General features: G+C 48.8%; 1 protein-coding gene across 2 annotated transcripts in view; it reads left to right on the forward strand.

The window, feature by feature from the left end:
• Nucleotides 1-16,759, forward strand: part of ADGRD1 (adhesion G protein-coupled receptor D1) — a 174,306-nt gene that overhangs the window by 31,500 nt on the left and 126,047 nt on the right. For both annotated transcript variants that reach the window (XM_043902127.1, XM_043902126.1), the window contains 7 exons: nt 708-962; nt 4,200-4,264; nt 4,977-5,132; nt 8,477-8,536; nt 11,578-11,695; nt 12,082-12,192; nt 14,035-14,110. In XM_043902127.1, coding sequence (XP_043758062.1) covers nt 708-962; nt 4,200-4,264; nt 4,977-5,132; nt 8,477-8,536; nt 11,578-11,695; nt 12,082-12,192; nt 14,035-14,110 — 841 coding nt within the window. The remainder of the gene's footprint in view (nt 1-707; nt 963-4,199; nt 4,265-4,976; nt 5,133-8,476; nt 8,537-11,577; nt 11,696-12,081; nt 12,193-14,034; nt 14,111-16,759) is intronic.

The raw sequence follows: 16,759 nt of genomic DNA on the forward strand, positions 1-16,759 counted from the left end.
AGGCTCTGGCGGAGCCAGGAGTGGTCTGTCCTCCCCTACGCTGCCATCACACACTCAAGGTCAGGGCGGAGGTGGGTACTGGTGGCCTGAGGGCTGAATCAGGCTTTCAGGTAGGTCTCACTGACCTGCCTGGGGGTGGCCTAGGATGAATTAAAAAGTATTTTTGAACAAGTTATTTTTTTTAATAAGCTCTTTTTAAAAGTTTACTGTTTTTAATTATTTTTTTGACATGTACACACTGGACCATTAGTTATTATTTCATTTAACTTAAAATGACAGAGGATATCTTTGAACAGGCTTCTGGGCTTTCGGGAGTGAGGGTAACTTTTTTTCTGAGTTCCTAAGACTGAGGGAAGTCAGATGTGTATTATGACATATGTGTGTGTTTTAGTTGCTCTGTGGTGTCCGACTCTTTGTGACCCCATGGACTGTAGGCCAACAGGCTTCTCTGTCCATGGAATTCTCCTGTCAAGAATACTGGAGTGGGTTGCCATTCCCTTCTCCAGAGGATATTCCCAACCCAGGGATCGAACCCAGGTCTCCTGAATTGCAGGCAGATTCTTTACCATCTGGGCCACAGGGGGAAGCCCATATTATGACTTAGGACTCAACCAATGACCTACTATTATAAGGGAGAGAAATGTGTGTAAAATTAGGTGTGGAGCTAGAACTCACGTCTTCAGAAGGGTGTGTCTGCTCTTTCCCAGGCCACTACTGGACTCACGTCCTGTTTACATGGAAGTCCGAGGAGGGCCTGAAAGTCTACGTCAATGGGACCCTGAGGACCTCAGACCCAAGTGGAAAAGCGTCTCCCGCCTACGGGGAGTCCAATGACAACCTTGTGCTGGAGTCTAAGCAGGACCAGGCCAAGAGCTACGAGAACAGAGCTTTTGACGAGTTCATCATCTGGGAACGGGCTCTGACTCCGGATGAGATCGCCATGTACTTCACAGCTGCCATTGGTCAGTGAGAGGGGCGGGGCTGCGGGCCGGGTGTGACGTCAGCTCTGGGGGGTGGGGACCTTCCTCTCTGCCGCCCCTTTACCGGCGGCAAATAGTTCTCTGCTCTCTGTTCTCTGCTCTTTCCTGCTGGGGCTGTTGGTACTGTAGGCTGAATGCATCCTGATCAGTTTTTTTCTAGAACTCCTTCTCCCTAAGATGGAGGAATTCATAATTTACCTGAAACACACTGAGGCGAATATTCTCATGCTGGTCACCAGGGAGTTTTTGAAGTTTGTGATGGATGGTTATGGAAAGCTTTGGGAAGCAAGTGTTCCCGGTCCATTTGATCCACAAATGTTTGCCGCATGCCTTCCGCGTGTCAGACTCACCCATGGACCCTCAGAGAGCCCCCCTGCCCACCTCCCTTCCTGCTCAGCAGAGTGGTGGATCAGATCAGGGGCCTGGTGGACCGGCAGACCTGGTTTCAAAGTCTCACTAAACCATGACGAGCCGTGGGACTTGGGAAGTCACTTTGTTAAAAAATTGAGGTAAAACTCATGTAATGTGAACGTCACCATTTTACAGTACACGATTCAGTGGCACTTCCTATGTCCACATGTTGTGCAACCATCCTCCCCAGAGGAACCCATCCCGGAGGAGCAGTCCTCACCATTTCCTCCTCCCCTGCCCCTGGCAATCACTAACTTTCTTTCTCTGTGGATTTACCTATCCTGGATATTCCATATAAATGGAATCATATAATATGTGACCTTTCGTGGCTCAAGTGATGTCGCTAGAGAATCCCTGTTTTGGACTTTGCCTTCTTTTGTTTTGTTGTGGTGCCAGGATATGACTGCCATTCCCTCCAGGAGCACATTCCTCCCCTCCTCCGAAACCAACCCCGCCCCGCCCCCCCACCCACCCAGGCAGGAAACAAGGAGCTTCTTTTTTCTGTCATCTACTACAACCGGGCTGGCCATCATTGTTGTTGGCCCACATTGACCATGAACCAATTACTGTGGGTGGGGATGTGGAATATTCTGATTGGCTTAAGCCTAGGTCACAGTCCACCCCAGTGAAATGGCAGTGAGGTCAGGGCTGCCCCCCACTAGTCCCCCTCCAGAGCACAGTCAGGGACGCTGGTCTCAGAGCCAGCAAAACCAGCCTATATCCAAAGCAGCCTCTGATGTCTCCATCTTTCACTGAGAAAGCAGAATTCATTCTCTTTCACAGAAGTGACACGAGACAAAATATACCGTCCTTTAGGAGGAAAAAGGATATCAATCGACGGCAGTTTATTGCCTAAGATTCCGAGATTTTTGTCACCTAGAGACCAAGATAGCATCTGTACTTGCGTTATTGAGAGTCTCAAATGACTCCTGCCTCCCCAGGAGCTTACTGTTTTAGCATCACCAGAAAGAGACATTAATGTTCCTGGCCCTTTTAGCTGTCACAGCAAAACCTGTCACCAGCACATCTCTGGGCTCAGGGATGTGGCCTGTCAGTCTCCCCATCCCCACCTCCACCCCACCCCTCCACATGCCTGCTGCCACAGTGCAGTGTGTCTGGAAGTCCCTGCCACTGAATCACGTGTGTGTGTGTTCACTCTCAGTCTTCACATTTGGGGAGGGCTCTGTGCGACTTTGGGAGACTGGAGAAGTGTTCTCTTAATGCTTGTGTGTCCTGGGGACTGCAGGCCTTACCTTTACTCAACCAGAACTGGACTCCTAATCCCACATCACTTGGGGATTTGGTTCTGAAGACAGAGGCCATGATGTAAAGCCTGTATTGAAAAGTGTCCCTCAAAGACCCCTGAAGACCTGGTGTGGGGCTCCTGGGCCATCGCTTAGTCTAGCCCAGCTGGGTTCAGGGCAGCTGTAATCAGCCAGACAGCTGGGGCTAAAATCCAGCTGCTGTGGTGCTGTGCCCAAGGACAGAGTAGAGCCTGTTCTTTGCATAAAGATCTGTCTGCACATGAAGCTGTGAGTGATCTAGGCTGCAGGTGCCCAAAGGGGGAGCATTTGGGTGACCTGTCTGGAGGGGGCCCTTCTCCTAATCCCTTAGCTGGTGACAAACAGGCTGCTGCTACTGCTGCTGCTAAGTCGCATCAGTCGTGTCCAGCCCTGTGCGACCCCATAGACGGCAGCCCACCAGGCTCCCCCGTCCCTGGGATTCTCCAGGCAAGAACACTGGAGTGGGTTGCCATTTCCTCCTCCAATGCATGAAAGTGAAAAGTGAGAGTGAAGTCGCTCAGTCGTGTCTGACTCTTCATGACCCCATGGACTGCAGCCTACCAGGCTCCTCTGTCCATGGGATTTTCCAGGCAAGAGTACTGGAGTGGGGTGCCATTGCCCTCTCCAGATAAACAGGCAGAAAACAGTAAATCATGGCACATGTTTTGTTCTGTTTCTTTTTGACTGTGCTGGGTCTTCATTGCTGTGCACGGACTCTCTCTGGTTGTGGCGAGTGGAGGCTACTCTTCCTTGCGGCGTGCAGGCTTCTTGTTGCGGTGGTTTCTCTCGCTCTAGGCGAGAGGACTTCAGGAGTTGCAGCTAGAGCGCTTAGTTGCCCTGGGGCTTGGGGGATCTTCCCAGACCAGGGATTGAACCTGTGTCACTTGCATTGCAAGATGGATGCTTAACTACCGGACCACCAGGGAAGTCCCATGGCTACATCTTTGGTTTTGGATGTCTTTCTGATTGTGGTCATTCATAACTGACCACATGGGGTCTTGAATAGAATCCTTGGGATGGGAGGGGCTCAAGAAGATGGTCTCCCCACCACTTGACTGGGTTCCAGTGTCATCTTGCTGGAAGGGAAGGGGCCAGGTTTCCTGTCTGTCCCAGCCCAGTGATTCACAACCCTCTGTATTTTATGTCTAACTAGTCCACAGTGCGATGGAAATCCATTTCTTTTGCTTCTTTATTTATTTGAAATTGGTGCAAGCTTGTATGAAATCATCTTTTTATATGATGTTTTGCCTGAAGGGTGTTTCCAAGCAATTTAGACTATAAATGGAAAAGTAATTTGATCTGCGAAAATCCATATAATCTCCCCATTTGGCTGATTTATTAGACCTTTATCTTTCCAGAAACATTCCTACTCACAGCGTTCTCAGGCTTTCTTAGTTTGTGCCTGAAACTGGTAGATTTTTGTAAAAAAAAACAAAAAAAAAACAGGCCTTCCTGAGGGTGAACGAAGTGACCACGTTTCAGTCCTTAATTAAGTATTATTGTTTTGTTTTTTTTTTTTTTTTAGGAGAGCAGCTTTCACTGTCTTCAATATCACCCAGCTTCTCTGTGACACCCACAGCGAACACCATGGTGAGCAGATGCATTTAGTTTTGCCCCCCCCATCTTGGTGATGTCTTTTTGCTTGGACTATGTGACAGGAGAGTGGGAATCCCATTAGACCGACTGGCTCTGTCTTGGTAGCCAGTGTTAGCACTAATCCTTGATGCTCAGTGTGACTGAAGGGAAGACCCTCGGCTCCCCATGACCTGTAGCCTCAGGTGCCCACATGGAACAACAAAGCTTACCAGGGACCACCCAACATGAGGCTGTTTCTTGCTGCACTTGGCGCATGACTGGAGAGTGAGGAGGTGGCCTGGACACTTAGCTTCTCTCCGCACCATCTTCTTCTGATGTTCGAGGAAAGGATCCATTCCTTTAGAAAGTGTTCCCTTCTGATATGAGCATTTGTAATCAATCAAGTTTCCTTCCATGAGAACTTTAATGAAATAGTGAGGGAACAGACTCTAGCACCACCTGTTGGGGTTCAAATCCCAGTTCTCTCATTTATTTCTGCATAAGCCTCTTCATGCTTAGTTTCATCTGTCAATCGCGTGTGTATTTCATGAGGTTGTTGTAAGGATGAAATGTTAATATATGTTAAATGGTCACAAGAGCATATAGGAAGTGCTATTGTCATGATTATTATGGTGTGAGAAGCATGAGGCCCAAAGGACAGACTGAACTTCTGTAGAAATCTTGGCTTTAGCTCTTAACAGGAACTCGTGTCACTGATTTCTTTCAGATGCCCACCGATGCCTACCATCCCATCATAACCAACTTGACAGAGGAGAGAAAAAACTTCCGGAGTCCTGGAATTGTTCTGAGTTACCTTCAAAATATGTCCCTCAGCTTACCCAATAAATCCCTCTCAGAGGAGACAGCATTCAACCTCACCAAGGTAAAGGCTATGTGATTTCTGTGCCCAGTGGATCAGGGATGGCAAACTGCCAGACCATGACCGACAAGTGTGTCTTGTTTGACCTACACGGAGCTGAAAAAATCAGAAACTTTTATATAGAAGTCTGGGTTTCAGAATTCTCATGAACAGCCAGATGGCGTGGACCACACACTGTGTAGTCAGCTCTACACAGCTCGGTGGAATTTCTTTCAGATGAGACTTGACTCTTCATCTCCTTTTCCCAGTGTCCAGCCAAGCTGGCCTGTCTCTCCATCTACCTGGCCCCTTCACATGCCTCATTGCTTCAGTCATGTCCAATTCTGTGACTCTATGGATTGCAAACCACCAGGTTCCTCTGTCCCTGGGATTCTCCAGGCAAGAATACTGGAGTGGGTTGCCATGCCCTCCTCCAGGGGATCTTCCTGACCCAGGGATTGAACCCGGGTCTCCCGCATTGCAGGAAAATTCTTTACTGTTTGAGCCACCAGGAAAGCCCCACTTGACCCCTGTACGCATTTGAATTTGCAAATCTGGCTCTAAGCTCTGCTACCTCCCTTGGCAACAGCTAGAATGCAGAGTTGGGTCTTTGGCAGATTTAGCCATGGGGTCGTAGTGTGACCCCAATGCTGTGACGTATCTCAATGGGAATTCTCAAAGTTATTGAAAACACATAGTGAATGTACCATGTATGGCACTAGAACCAAGGTACTTTCTCTTTACATTCTCCTTAAGATCTTTCCAGGTCAAGGTAGAGGAGGATGCTGGGCTTGTATGGGCCTGATAACTTCAATCTCAGCACAGGGCTCTGGGCTGCTGATATCCAGAGAAAAGGAATGTGAGACTGTTACACGTCAAAAGTGTAGATAAGGATTAAGAGCAGGAAGTATAGGGTCTGATTGCTGGGCTGAACATCTCTCTGCTGGTTACTTACTGTGCACCCTTGGTCACGTTACTTTATATCTCTGCCTCACTTTGCTCATCTGAGATATTTGGAGGTAATAGTAGTACTTACTTTATTGGATTCTAAGAAAGTTCCTCGGAGAAGGCAATGGCACCCCACTCCAGTATTCTTGCCTGGAGACTCCCAGGGGCAGGGGAGCCTGGTGGGATGCCGTCTATGGGGTCGCACAGAGTTGGACACAGCTGAAGTGACTTAGCAGTAGCAAGCAGGTTCCTATGTGCATAGTATGACTCTGGCACTTGGTGAGTGCTTTTTAAGACTTCTCAATCCTTCCTGGTTTCCTTGCTGAAGACAAACCCAAAGAAGCAGCCAAAGAAGCATGGGAAAGCATGTGTTTAGTAAACAAGACGTCTTGATATGCTAGGAGGTATTTGTGCCAATAGCTCTCCTGCCTAGGTGATAGAAGCAAGAGTAAGACTTGTCAGATTCTGTTCATTCATTCATAGAATGTGGTAAGTTCTGGGGATCCAGGATGACCAAGAACTGCTTCCTGCTTCCAAGAGGCTCAGGACTGAGAGGGTGAAGATGGACCATGGAATCTGACAAGTGTCCTGAGCTGCAGGCGCTCAGTGACTCTGGAGTCAGGCAAGCCCGGGTTTAACCCTCAGCTCTGTGCTGTTTTCAAACCTCAGTTTCCCAGTCTGTGACATAGGGATACTTTGATGACCCAAGTCTGTCTCTGTTAGAATGGTTTTGGTTGCAAGTAAACAGTAATATGACCAAGTATTGTTAAAATAAGGGCATTTAATTGCTTCACTCCATGTTTGATTACTTCAGTCTTTCATTCACAGCAAGGATCTAGGTGGCAGAATTGCTGTTCTCTTGGCATTCTACTCTGTTTCCAAGTGACTGAAATGGCTCCAAACACCACACCTCATTGACAAAGACCAGGAGGGAAAGGAAAGGCAGGGGGCACTTCTGTCTTTACAGGGCAGGCAATTCTTTCCCGTGGTCCCCCTTGCAGGTCCCCTGACATCACCTCGCCTAGACCAATCACTGGCCAAGGGAACGGAACTGGCTCGGTGGCTCAGCCAATCATATGGAGAAATGGGCGGGGCCAAGACAGCCTTGTATAAGTACTTCCAGGCTCCTTTGCAGGAAGCACTTCTGGGTTCTTCAGTTGAGCACAGTGGGTGGGAGTGAGGATACCCAGAGGGAGGGTCGAGGCCTCTCCGTAGTCTTGGAGGGATGTCTATATGGGAACATAAAATTCCATGCAAGTCTACACAGGAAACTGTTAAAGCTGGGTGATTTACTCTTTCCTTTTAACTCCCCTGTTTCCTCTCAGATACATTGGACAGTATCAGAAGTAGCAAAATCAAATGCATTCAGGAGGCAGATGAACAAAGTAAATGGATGATTAGGTCAGACAATAAGGAGGAGTAGAGACTGTGGCTCACCAGGAAGTACCCACCCACGGGGAGTGGCAGTGAGCTTCTTAAGAGCCTCCTGATTTTAACCATTATGTTTACTTCTTCTGATTTTGCAAGCAAAGCAAAACCCCAGAATTTTAAAATGGAATTGCACCCATTAAAAAAAAAAGTGGGCAGCTAACAAATTTAAAAGCAGTTGTGTACAAACCAAATAAAAGACATTTATGAATCAGATGCAGCCTGTGGGTCATCAGTTTGAAACCTCTGGTGTGGGTCGTGTGGGAATGGATACTTGACTCTGAGTGTCCTGTAGAGGAATCATGTGGATTTACCTCAAACCCCACCAGTTTGGATTGGATGAGAAATAAAAATCTTTGGCATCCATTATCCAATGTTCCACGATGTCTTGGCTCCTCACCACCAATAGTTGAACAAGAAAGTGAAAAGGAATTTCTTGTGCTGGGTAATAAGGTGGCCATTAGCCACACGTGGCTCTTAAACACTTGAACTGTGGCCAGTTCAAATCAAGGTGTAAAATACACACTGGAGCTCTAAAATTTAGTGTAACAGAAGAATGTAAAATATCAAATTGATGATTTTTATATTGATTGCATGTTGAAGTGATAGTTTAGCTATATTTGGCTAAGTAAAATATATTATTAAAAAGTAATTTCACCTATTTTCTTTTAACTTTTAAAAAGGCAGTCACTAGAAAATCTAAAACAAAAATTTGGCTTGCATTATATTTCTATTCAGATGAACTGCTCTAGATCAGGAGTCAGCAGCCTAAATACTTGCCACTGACTAATGAGTGTCACCTGGAGCAAATAAGATACCACCTATCAAAGGGCTTTGTAAATATAACCTGATGCACTGATGAGAGCTATTTTCGTTTACTGCTGTATATATGCAAAACCCAGCCTGTGGTTGATGGAGATGAGAAAATGGAAGGTCTTATGATTTTGAGGCTTAAGAATACATGCTAAGCAGTGTCATCTGTCTGCCTTTAGACTTTCTTAAACACCGTGGGAGAGGTTCTTCGTTTGCCCAGCTGGACTGCTGTGTCAGAGGTAAGAGAAAAGAACATTTTGGTCTTCAGAAGTACCTTGGGAACCATTTTGTCTTCCTTGAAGTGGCATAAATATGGCCCAGTTCACATCTATAAGAGAAATGATGCATCTTTCAGTCATGAGATCTGGGATATTAGAGCTCATTTCGACAGGATATGTGATTAATTTTCAATGCTGTGTTTTCTCTACGGATCAGAGCTCTGCAAACATCAGTACATGGTGCTGTCCTCAACACAGAGCAGGGAAATGGTTGGATTTCTTCATGAGGAATGTAGGCTTGTTTATCATTTTAGTAGTTTTTCCTTTTTACCAGCACATTGTCCTTGAATGATAATAAAACATATTTGATTAAAGATCACTGTATTAAATGGAAAAAGTCCAATGTGTGACAGTATACACTGCATGATTATGAGTGTAGAAATCAAAGCAGCTTCTCCTTTTCTCTGTACTCTAAAGAGTTAGGAGAATGAAATGCTTTTTCTTTTCTTTTTAAAAATAACATTCTTGATTTTACTCGTTTAAGAAATAAAACACTTTTGGTGTTGCTTCTGCAGCTGCCATTAGCCATTGATGATCGTTCTTCTTTTCCTTTTTGGAGATGAAGAGGGAGAGAACGTAGTCTGAGTGGCTTAAAAAAAAAAGAAAAGAAATAAAACAAAATATGTTGTGGACTAGTTAGAAAATGCAGATAATAAATACATATAAAATAAAAATCACCTGAAATTCTCAGACTGAGTGATAATGATTGTTCATATTCTTATATATATGTGAAGGTGAAAGTGAAGTCGCTCAGTTGTGTCGGACTCTTTGTGACCCCATGGACTGTAGCCCACCAGGCTCCTCCGTCCATGGGATTCTCCAGGCAAGAGTACTGGAGTGGGTTGCCATTTTCTTCTCCAGGGGATCTTCCCAACCCAGGGATCGAACCCAGGTCTCCTGCATTGTAGGCAGACACTTTTACCGTCTGAGCCACCAGGGAAGTCCTATATATATATGTATTTCTTACAGTCTAGTTCTCAGTTCTCTTATATGCATATAATAGAAATTTCTCTCTCTCTTTCTCTCTTTTTTGGCCACAGCATGTGGTTTGTGGGATTTTAGTTCCCTGACCAGAGATTGAACCTGCACCCTCGGTAGTGAGAGCACAGAGTCTTAACCACTGGACTGCCAGGGAATTATATATAATTATATATAATTCTTATATGCATATATATTCTATAAATATGCTATCTGAATTTACCAGTTTCTCTTTAATTAGAATCTTTCCTAATGATATTAAGTATTTTTCAGCAATGCTGTATCAGTCAGGCTAGGTTAGGCTATGTCGCAGTAACAAATAGACCATCCATCCCAGTGGCTCCATGCAGTGGACATTTAGTTCTCACCCATGCCAAATATGATGTGAGTCTGGGAAGCCTCTTCTCTGCCCAGTGACCTGATTCCTGACTGCCCATTTTCTGAGGCTACTGTTTCAACATGTGACTTCCTCAGTTGCCCGGCAGGGGTGGAGAAGCGGGGAGGAGGAGAAGTCTTGACTATCTTGCCTGGAAGGGCTGCAAGCACACCATTATTTAAAGTATTCCTTCTCCTGAACTCCTATAATGTTTAAAACATATCTGCCAGTTTGTGGCAGAATGACCTCTCCTTCTCATTATGAGTGAGATTGCTCCAAGATTTACACCTGAACTTTTTATTTGAGCAGTTTCAAATAGAATGGGATGGGACTTCACAGTGGCAAAGGAAGAGAAAAACAGTCATGAACTTAAGATCAATATAATATTCCCTAGAAACAAATTCTGTTTTAAAAGACACAGTCCTCCAAAGTTGATGATTTCCGGGAGGATGGAACTGCCACCCAGCAAGCCCCCAGAAGATGACCAAGGAGGACCTGAGCAAATATACTTTCAGCATCATTTTACATGAACTTTTTCTGAATACTCTGCCACAAAATATGAATAATCATGAAACTATTCAGACTCAGGCAGGCTCTACTGTGCGTTAAAGGGAAGGTATGAATCAGCCACTACCCAACAGAACTGCATGCCAGAAACACAGATTTTCATGTGCTTAACTGTGCTTGGCTGATTGAAGTCAGGCCATGGGCCTGAAAGAAAATGTCTAAAATTGGCCTCCATATTCTATTTCCAGCTCATTAGACTCTCATGCAGCATATGTTTGTGAGAAAACGCCTGGGACACTTAGCAACAGATGGATGCTTTTTTCAGAAGGGCGGGAAGGAGAGAAGGGGTGTGATGGCAGAGATTCACACACCACACCCTCAGGGGAACTGAGATGCCCCCTCCCTGCTAGACGTGTGTCTGAGGATGAGGGGCAATCAGCCCAGTCTGAGTTGGCTGCAGAAATACAGGGTGTCCTGGAGGGACTCCCTGCCTCCTTGGGGGCAGCACCCAATAGGATCGTCTCTGCTTTGGGGACTCAGAGTGGAGAGGCCCTTGGAAAAAGGAAGAGACACACCAGGCTTGTCAGGGAGGCCAGGGGTGACTTGGGGTGCTGGCACCTCCAAAGTTACCCTCCCCTTCGTGGAGATTAGGACAGAACTACTATCTTCATCCTGGAGGGTGTTGGGAGCAACGAGCCCCCTCCTCATGAAGCAGAAGAGGATGGAGTGGGGGGCGCAGATCAGAGAGATGCCAAGGTCCCCAGTGAGTTCAGAGTGGACCCAGGACCAGGTCTGGCCACTCTGTGTCTGAGTGTGGAAGCCTTGGAGCTGATGCTCTGGTGACTGGGGTCAACCTCAGCCAGTATCCATGTTGTGTGAGCTCCGCTGGGCTGGGTGACCTCCGTGGTCACGTCCGCGCCTGTGAAATGGGTCAGCAGTGTGACAGTTTCTCCTCTCATCTGGTCATCGTGAGGACAGAGCTTGGCCGGAAACGTCACTCAGCCGGTGCTGGGTGTCCTCCTTTGCAGGAATGTTGACAGTGAACTTGAAGCTTGATCTTGTGCGTTTGATGCCTCCGACTCATGCACGTGCTGAGCGAGCTCCATCTTCATGTCTCCTTCCTGTCGTGGTGTTGTTTCAGGACAGCGCTGTGGTGCCGGGCTTGATAGACACCATTGACACCGTCATGAGCCACATAACTTACAACCTGCAGGCCAGCAAGCCCCAGGTCGCCATCGTGGGTTCCTCGTCCATGGCAGGTAGCTTGGCAGTGTGGGTGTGGGTGAGGCTGGCTGTGTGGCAGGTGGGGGCGGGTGGAAGGGGGGGTGCAGGCAATGCCGCCTGCTTGTTGAATTTCGCTGCACTCCTGCATTTTCTTGCGCCCCTCAGGCAGAGGGGTCACCTCAGGCCAGGAGCCCCACCCACCCCCCCCCACACAGCGGGTGGCAGTCAGACAGGTCCACCACATGGTCACAATGACTGCTCTGGACACTCATTTTTTAGGTTCTTGTTTCCTAAAGGTAATTACTCTCCCCAGGAGAGCTCATTCTGTCAAAAAAAAAAGCAAAGGCAGATGGGGTTTTACAGTCCAGTTTCCTGCCCTGGAGTTGACTGACTGCAGCTTCCTCTCTCTGGCTCGTTTTAGACTTTTCAGTGGCCAAAGTGCTCCCCAAGACCATGAATTCCTCCCACTACCGCTTCCCAGCCCGGGGGCAGAACTACATCGAGATCCCCCATGAGGCTTTCCACAGCCAAGGTGAGTGCAGCTTGGGACCCTTGCAGAGGGACTCAGCCTGTGAGCTGTGACCGGGCAGAGGGGCTGCCCCAGCCCTCCTCCCTGGGCCGATGGGGCCAGGTTTCCATGATGGGAACACGGTGCATCTTTGATGCTCCTGAGATATCTTCATAATGCCGACCACAATCCAGCCTTGTGCACTGGGGCTGGGGAGGCAGGCTGGCAATCTGCATTCTACACTTGCTCACTGGAGGATTCTTAGCGGACCATGAACTGATGTGGGCACCTCCCCTCCCTGCTGGGGTGGCCTCAGGCTGGGTGGCTGGGTGAGGGATTTTGTCTGCTCAGGAGCCCGGGGTTCTCCTCCTGGGCAGGTTGAAGTCAAGGATAGTGATGGGACAGCAGCCGAGGTGATCTCAATTACTCTCTAGGGGGCTCGGGTGGCTCTGGCCATTTTTGCTGTCGTGACTGTCCCCCTGCCCCTTGAAAGATGACTGCCTCTGCAGCTCTGTCACTGTCCCAGGGACCTTGGGCAGTCAAGGGAGTTGTGGATTCTCGGCACCCGACCATCTGGCCAGAGGCCACGTTCTTCCCATTCTGCCTTCAAGACTGAGGACCAGTCTGGGTGGGGAGGACAGTGGTCCCGTCTCCAGCTCGGGGCCCTCACTCCCCAGCCCTTGGGAACTGACCTCTGCTCCCTGCACCCTCTAGTTTGCCTTGTGAAGGGTGCTCAGGGATGTCAGGGTGTCCTGCTCTCAGGGGACTGTCCTCCCACACTCAGAGTGAACTATAGAAGGGAGAGATCCAGGGGCAATGCCAAGGTTGACCTAATGCATACCACTGCACATGGGGTTTTATCTCATGTGGCTGCATGGCTGTTAGAAATCCCCAATTTTTCAGAATCAGTAAGATCACAGCCTCATGTGATCTTCCCACATGGAAACTTCTCACACTTGGCAGTAGAACTAACTGGTCACAAGCACTGACTCCGTGGCTGAAATCCCTGGGTTCGAATCCTGGTTCAGCCACTCAATGGGCAAGTTACTGAACCTGCATGGCCTCCGTTTCCTCATCTGTGACTTAGGGGACAGCCTTAGTATCTGCCCCAATATTTTGTGGTGAGAATTAGAAGAGACTGCTCTTACACCAGTGCCTGGCCCATAGTAAATGTGATGTGAATTGTTATATACATTCTTGAAATTTCAACACACTCAACAGATATTCTGAAGAACTCAGGAAGCATTGTGAGACTTGCTCCTCCCAACCTCCTATTAAGTTAGCAGAGGGAGGTAACAGAATGGATGATTCCTGTTTCCAAGTTGGAATAGCACAGAGAGGTGGAACCCAGCAGAAGGAGTGGCAGGTGTCTGGGCGACTTGTAAATCCTGCATCCGCTGCCCCACTGGGGTGCTGAGATTGCTGTAAATACTGCAAACACAGATAGCCACTGAGATTCGCTCATGGCTGCAGCGCTATTGCCTGGCACTGCCATCCACAGCTCAACCGGGCTCTGCCTTCAGAGGCACGTGGTGTTCCTGGAACGTCTGCCTGCCCACCCACTCACCCTCTGCCAAGAGCTGTAGCATCTATGTGTCCAGAGCTGGCTCAGGGGCGGAGCAGGGAGTGGTTGCCATGGTTGCATTCACAGTTGAAGGGTGGAGTGGAATCTGTACTCAAACTCTGTCCTCATGGTCAGTTCTGCCCCTGAATGTCCACCTCCTTGCTCTTGAGGAGCTGCTGGGTTCCTGGGTGTGAGGTCTACACTGTGTGTTGCTGGGCAAGCACTTTTGGTGGGGGTTTTGTGTTTCTCTGGTTTATCACTGGGGATGCTGAGAGCTGTCTGGTCGTCTGCTCTTTCCCCAGCCTGGACCACCATCGTGGGGCTTCTCTACCATTCGGTGCACTACTACTTGAGCAACATCCAGCCGGCCAACACCAAGTGAGTTTCTGGGGGCCACAGAGCATGGAGTGGGGAGGGGGTGCCTGTTTGCTGTGTAGCAGACCACTGTGACACCCCCACCTCCCTGCCACCAGAGGCTCATGCAGTCTTGTCTCAGAGAACTTGTGCTTCACTGTTAAGAGCCAAAGAAGACGCAGGGATGCCTACCCGGGGGGCTCAGCAAGCCCTGGGGCATGGGCTGAAAGTGCAGTGGTCAGGAGCACCGGCTGAGTGACCATTCCATCTGCAGCTGTGTGACCTTGGACAAGTCAGTTGGCCCCTCTGAGCCTCAGTTTCCACTTCTGTAGAATGGGAAACGAGCAGCACATGCCTACATCAGTCAAGACTGCGTTGGATATATCAGCTTAGGCAGAAGGGAACTGAGGGCTCATGGGACTAGGAAGGGCAGGAGCAGTCAGCTTCAGGCATGGCTGGATCCAGGGACCCAGAAGATACTGCTTTAACCTGGTCTCCTCCATGTCAACTCATTTCCTGGCAAGCCCCTTTGTAGAGGCATTGCTGGCTCCTATAGATTCAGACCCACATGGGTTTGGGTCCTGAGATCTCAAGCAGGAAAGTAATTGTCTTTCATGAGTGAAAAGTCAGTTTCATTCAAAATCTAGGGAAGACTGTGATTGGCCAGCTTGGGTCACGTGCCCATCCTGGCCCCCCAGTCACATGGGAGAGGATCCTGCTCTCTCATTGGCCAGGTCTGTTCACATGACCTTCTTGGATTTGGGGGTGGATCAGCTGTACTCAGACCACAGGGAGGGGCTGGTTCCTCCAGGAAAGATGAGGGTGGGACCTGTTCCTCCCTTTCAAGGGGTCCCTTGGAGGGGACAGGGAGCAGAGCCCAGGGCCGGGGCAGAGAAATTGCCAATGAGGTATGAGCCCAAGAGCCCAAGGGGCCCACGTCTACAGTTAGTGTTTGGAAGGCAAAGCCGTTTCTGTTGGCCGCAGACCCGCCCTAGGCAGGGGCCCTGCAGAGGGCAGCAGGCAGGCTCTGGTCCATCTCTCTTCCCGGGAGTCTGGCACAGCGCCCGGCCCAGAGTGCAGGCTCTGAAAAGGTGCCTGGAGACAGAGCTGTGCATCTCAGAGGGAGCCGCACAGCGCCTCCACCCCTGGCCCCGATGAGGCCCCGCTTCCCTCCCGTGCCAGGACCAAGCCTGGGAAAGCTGATAGTATGAGAAAGGGTGTTCCTGCAAGCTCACTATCTCTGCTGATGGGAAGGCGCTGCGGGGGCGGGTTTCAGACGCTGGTGCAGCCGCTGGGTATTTGGAGTCCTGTGTGATGGAAAGCAGGCAGCTATTTTTAACCGCCTACAGATGAACCAGAAATGATAAATATACTTTCTAATGATGCAAATAGCCCTGTTATCATATGCTTTCTCAGAGGAAGCCTCTTCTCCCACCTGATACCAGGGACCAGCTCTTGGTACAAAACCCTGCGCCGGGCCTGGGGGAAGCATGCAGTCGTAGTTTAGCCGACTTGGAGGGAATCCCTGTTCTGGGCGTGATTGCCGGGGAGAGCCTGCACGTTGTCAGGTTCACACCTGGCACCCTGGGTGTGTTTTCCAGAATTCTTCAGAAAAGTCACAAAGGAAGCAACCCCCTTTCCTTGGAAATATGCCCTCTAGACTACTTGGGGGAAATTTCTCCAAACTCAAGATTATGAATGAATAGTGGACCCAGCCTTAGCCCTAATTTATGTATTTACCTCTCTCACTGCTGGAAGTTCAGACTGAAACAGACTTTTCAGTGAAATCCATAAAAATGTGTATCTCTGGGGATGGCCAAATCCTTCTGTGGTTTGGAGTAAGGGTGTGGGGAGGATGGTGTTTATACCACGTCTGCAGCGCCCCTCATCCTTGGGAAAGGGGACAAAGGCAGGACTGAGGGTTACAGATGGCAGTGGGTACTTTGATTCACAGTGACCAGAACCACACTCTTTCTGGGTGTTGGCAAAGTTTTGCATAAAGGACCAGATGGTTAATACTCTTGGCTTTACCTGCTATACTGTTTCTGTCACATCTGCTGTGTGAAGGCAGCCCTGGACAATACATAAAGAAACAGGGGTGACTGAGTGTCAATAAATCTTTATTTATAAGGCCAGGCGGTGCCTATGGTTTGCACAACCTTGGTGGGCACTATTATACCTGTGCTGGCAGCAGTGGATGGGGACAAGGCTAAGTCTGCCCTGCTGTGGGGAGTCGAATCCGGTGCTTAAAGCTTGACCACCAGGTGTGGTCCTCCATCCCAAGCAGATCCCAACCTCTAGGATCTAATGCCTGATGATCTGAGGTGGAGCTGATGTCATAATAATATAAAGTGCACAATAAATGTAATGCACTTGAATTATTCCAAGACCGTCCCTCAACTCCACCCCTTGTTCATGGAAAAATTGTCTTCCACAAAACTGTTCCCTGGTGCCAAAAATATTGGGGACCACTGATCCTACGGGCTCCAACCCTCCCATCCCTCTCCTGCTCTCGTTGCCCAGGGGTCTCCAGGCAGGACTCCCCGGAGCCTCAGGACCCAGAGCACCATGATCTGCTCTCACATCCTCTGCAAGCTGTGGGCTGAGAGACTCACACAAGCAAAGAACCCCCCAACTCACAGCCCTCTACCCACTGACATTAATACCATGGAC

This window comes from Cervus elaphus, chromosome 5, assembly GCF_910594005.1.
Source record: "Cervus elaphus chromosome 5, mCerEla1.1, whole genome shotgun sequence".
Taxonomy (NCBI): Eukaryota; Metazoa; Chordata; class Mammalia; order Artiodactyla; family Cervidae; genus Cervus; species Cervus elaphus.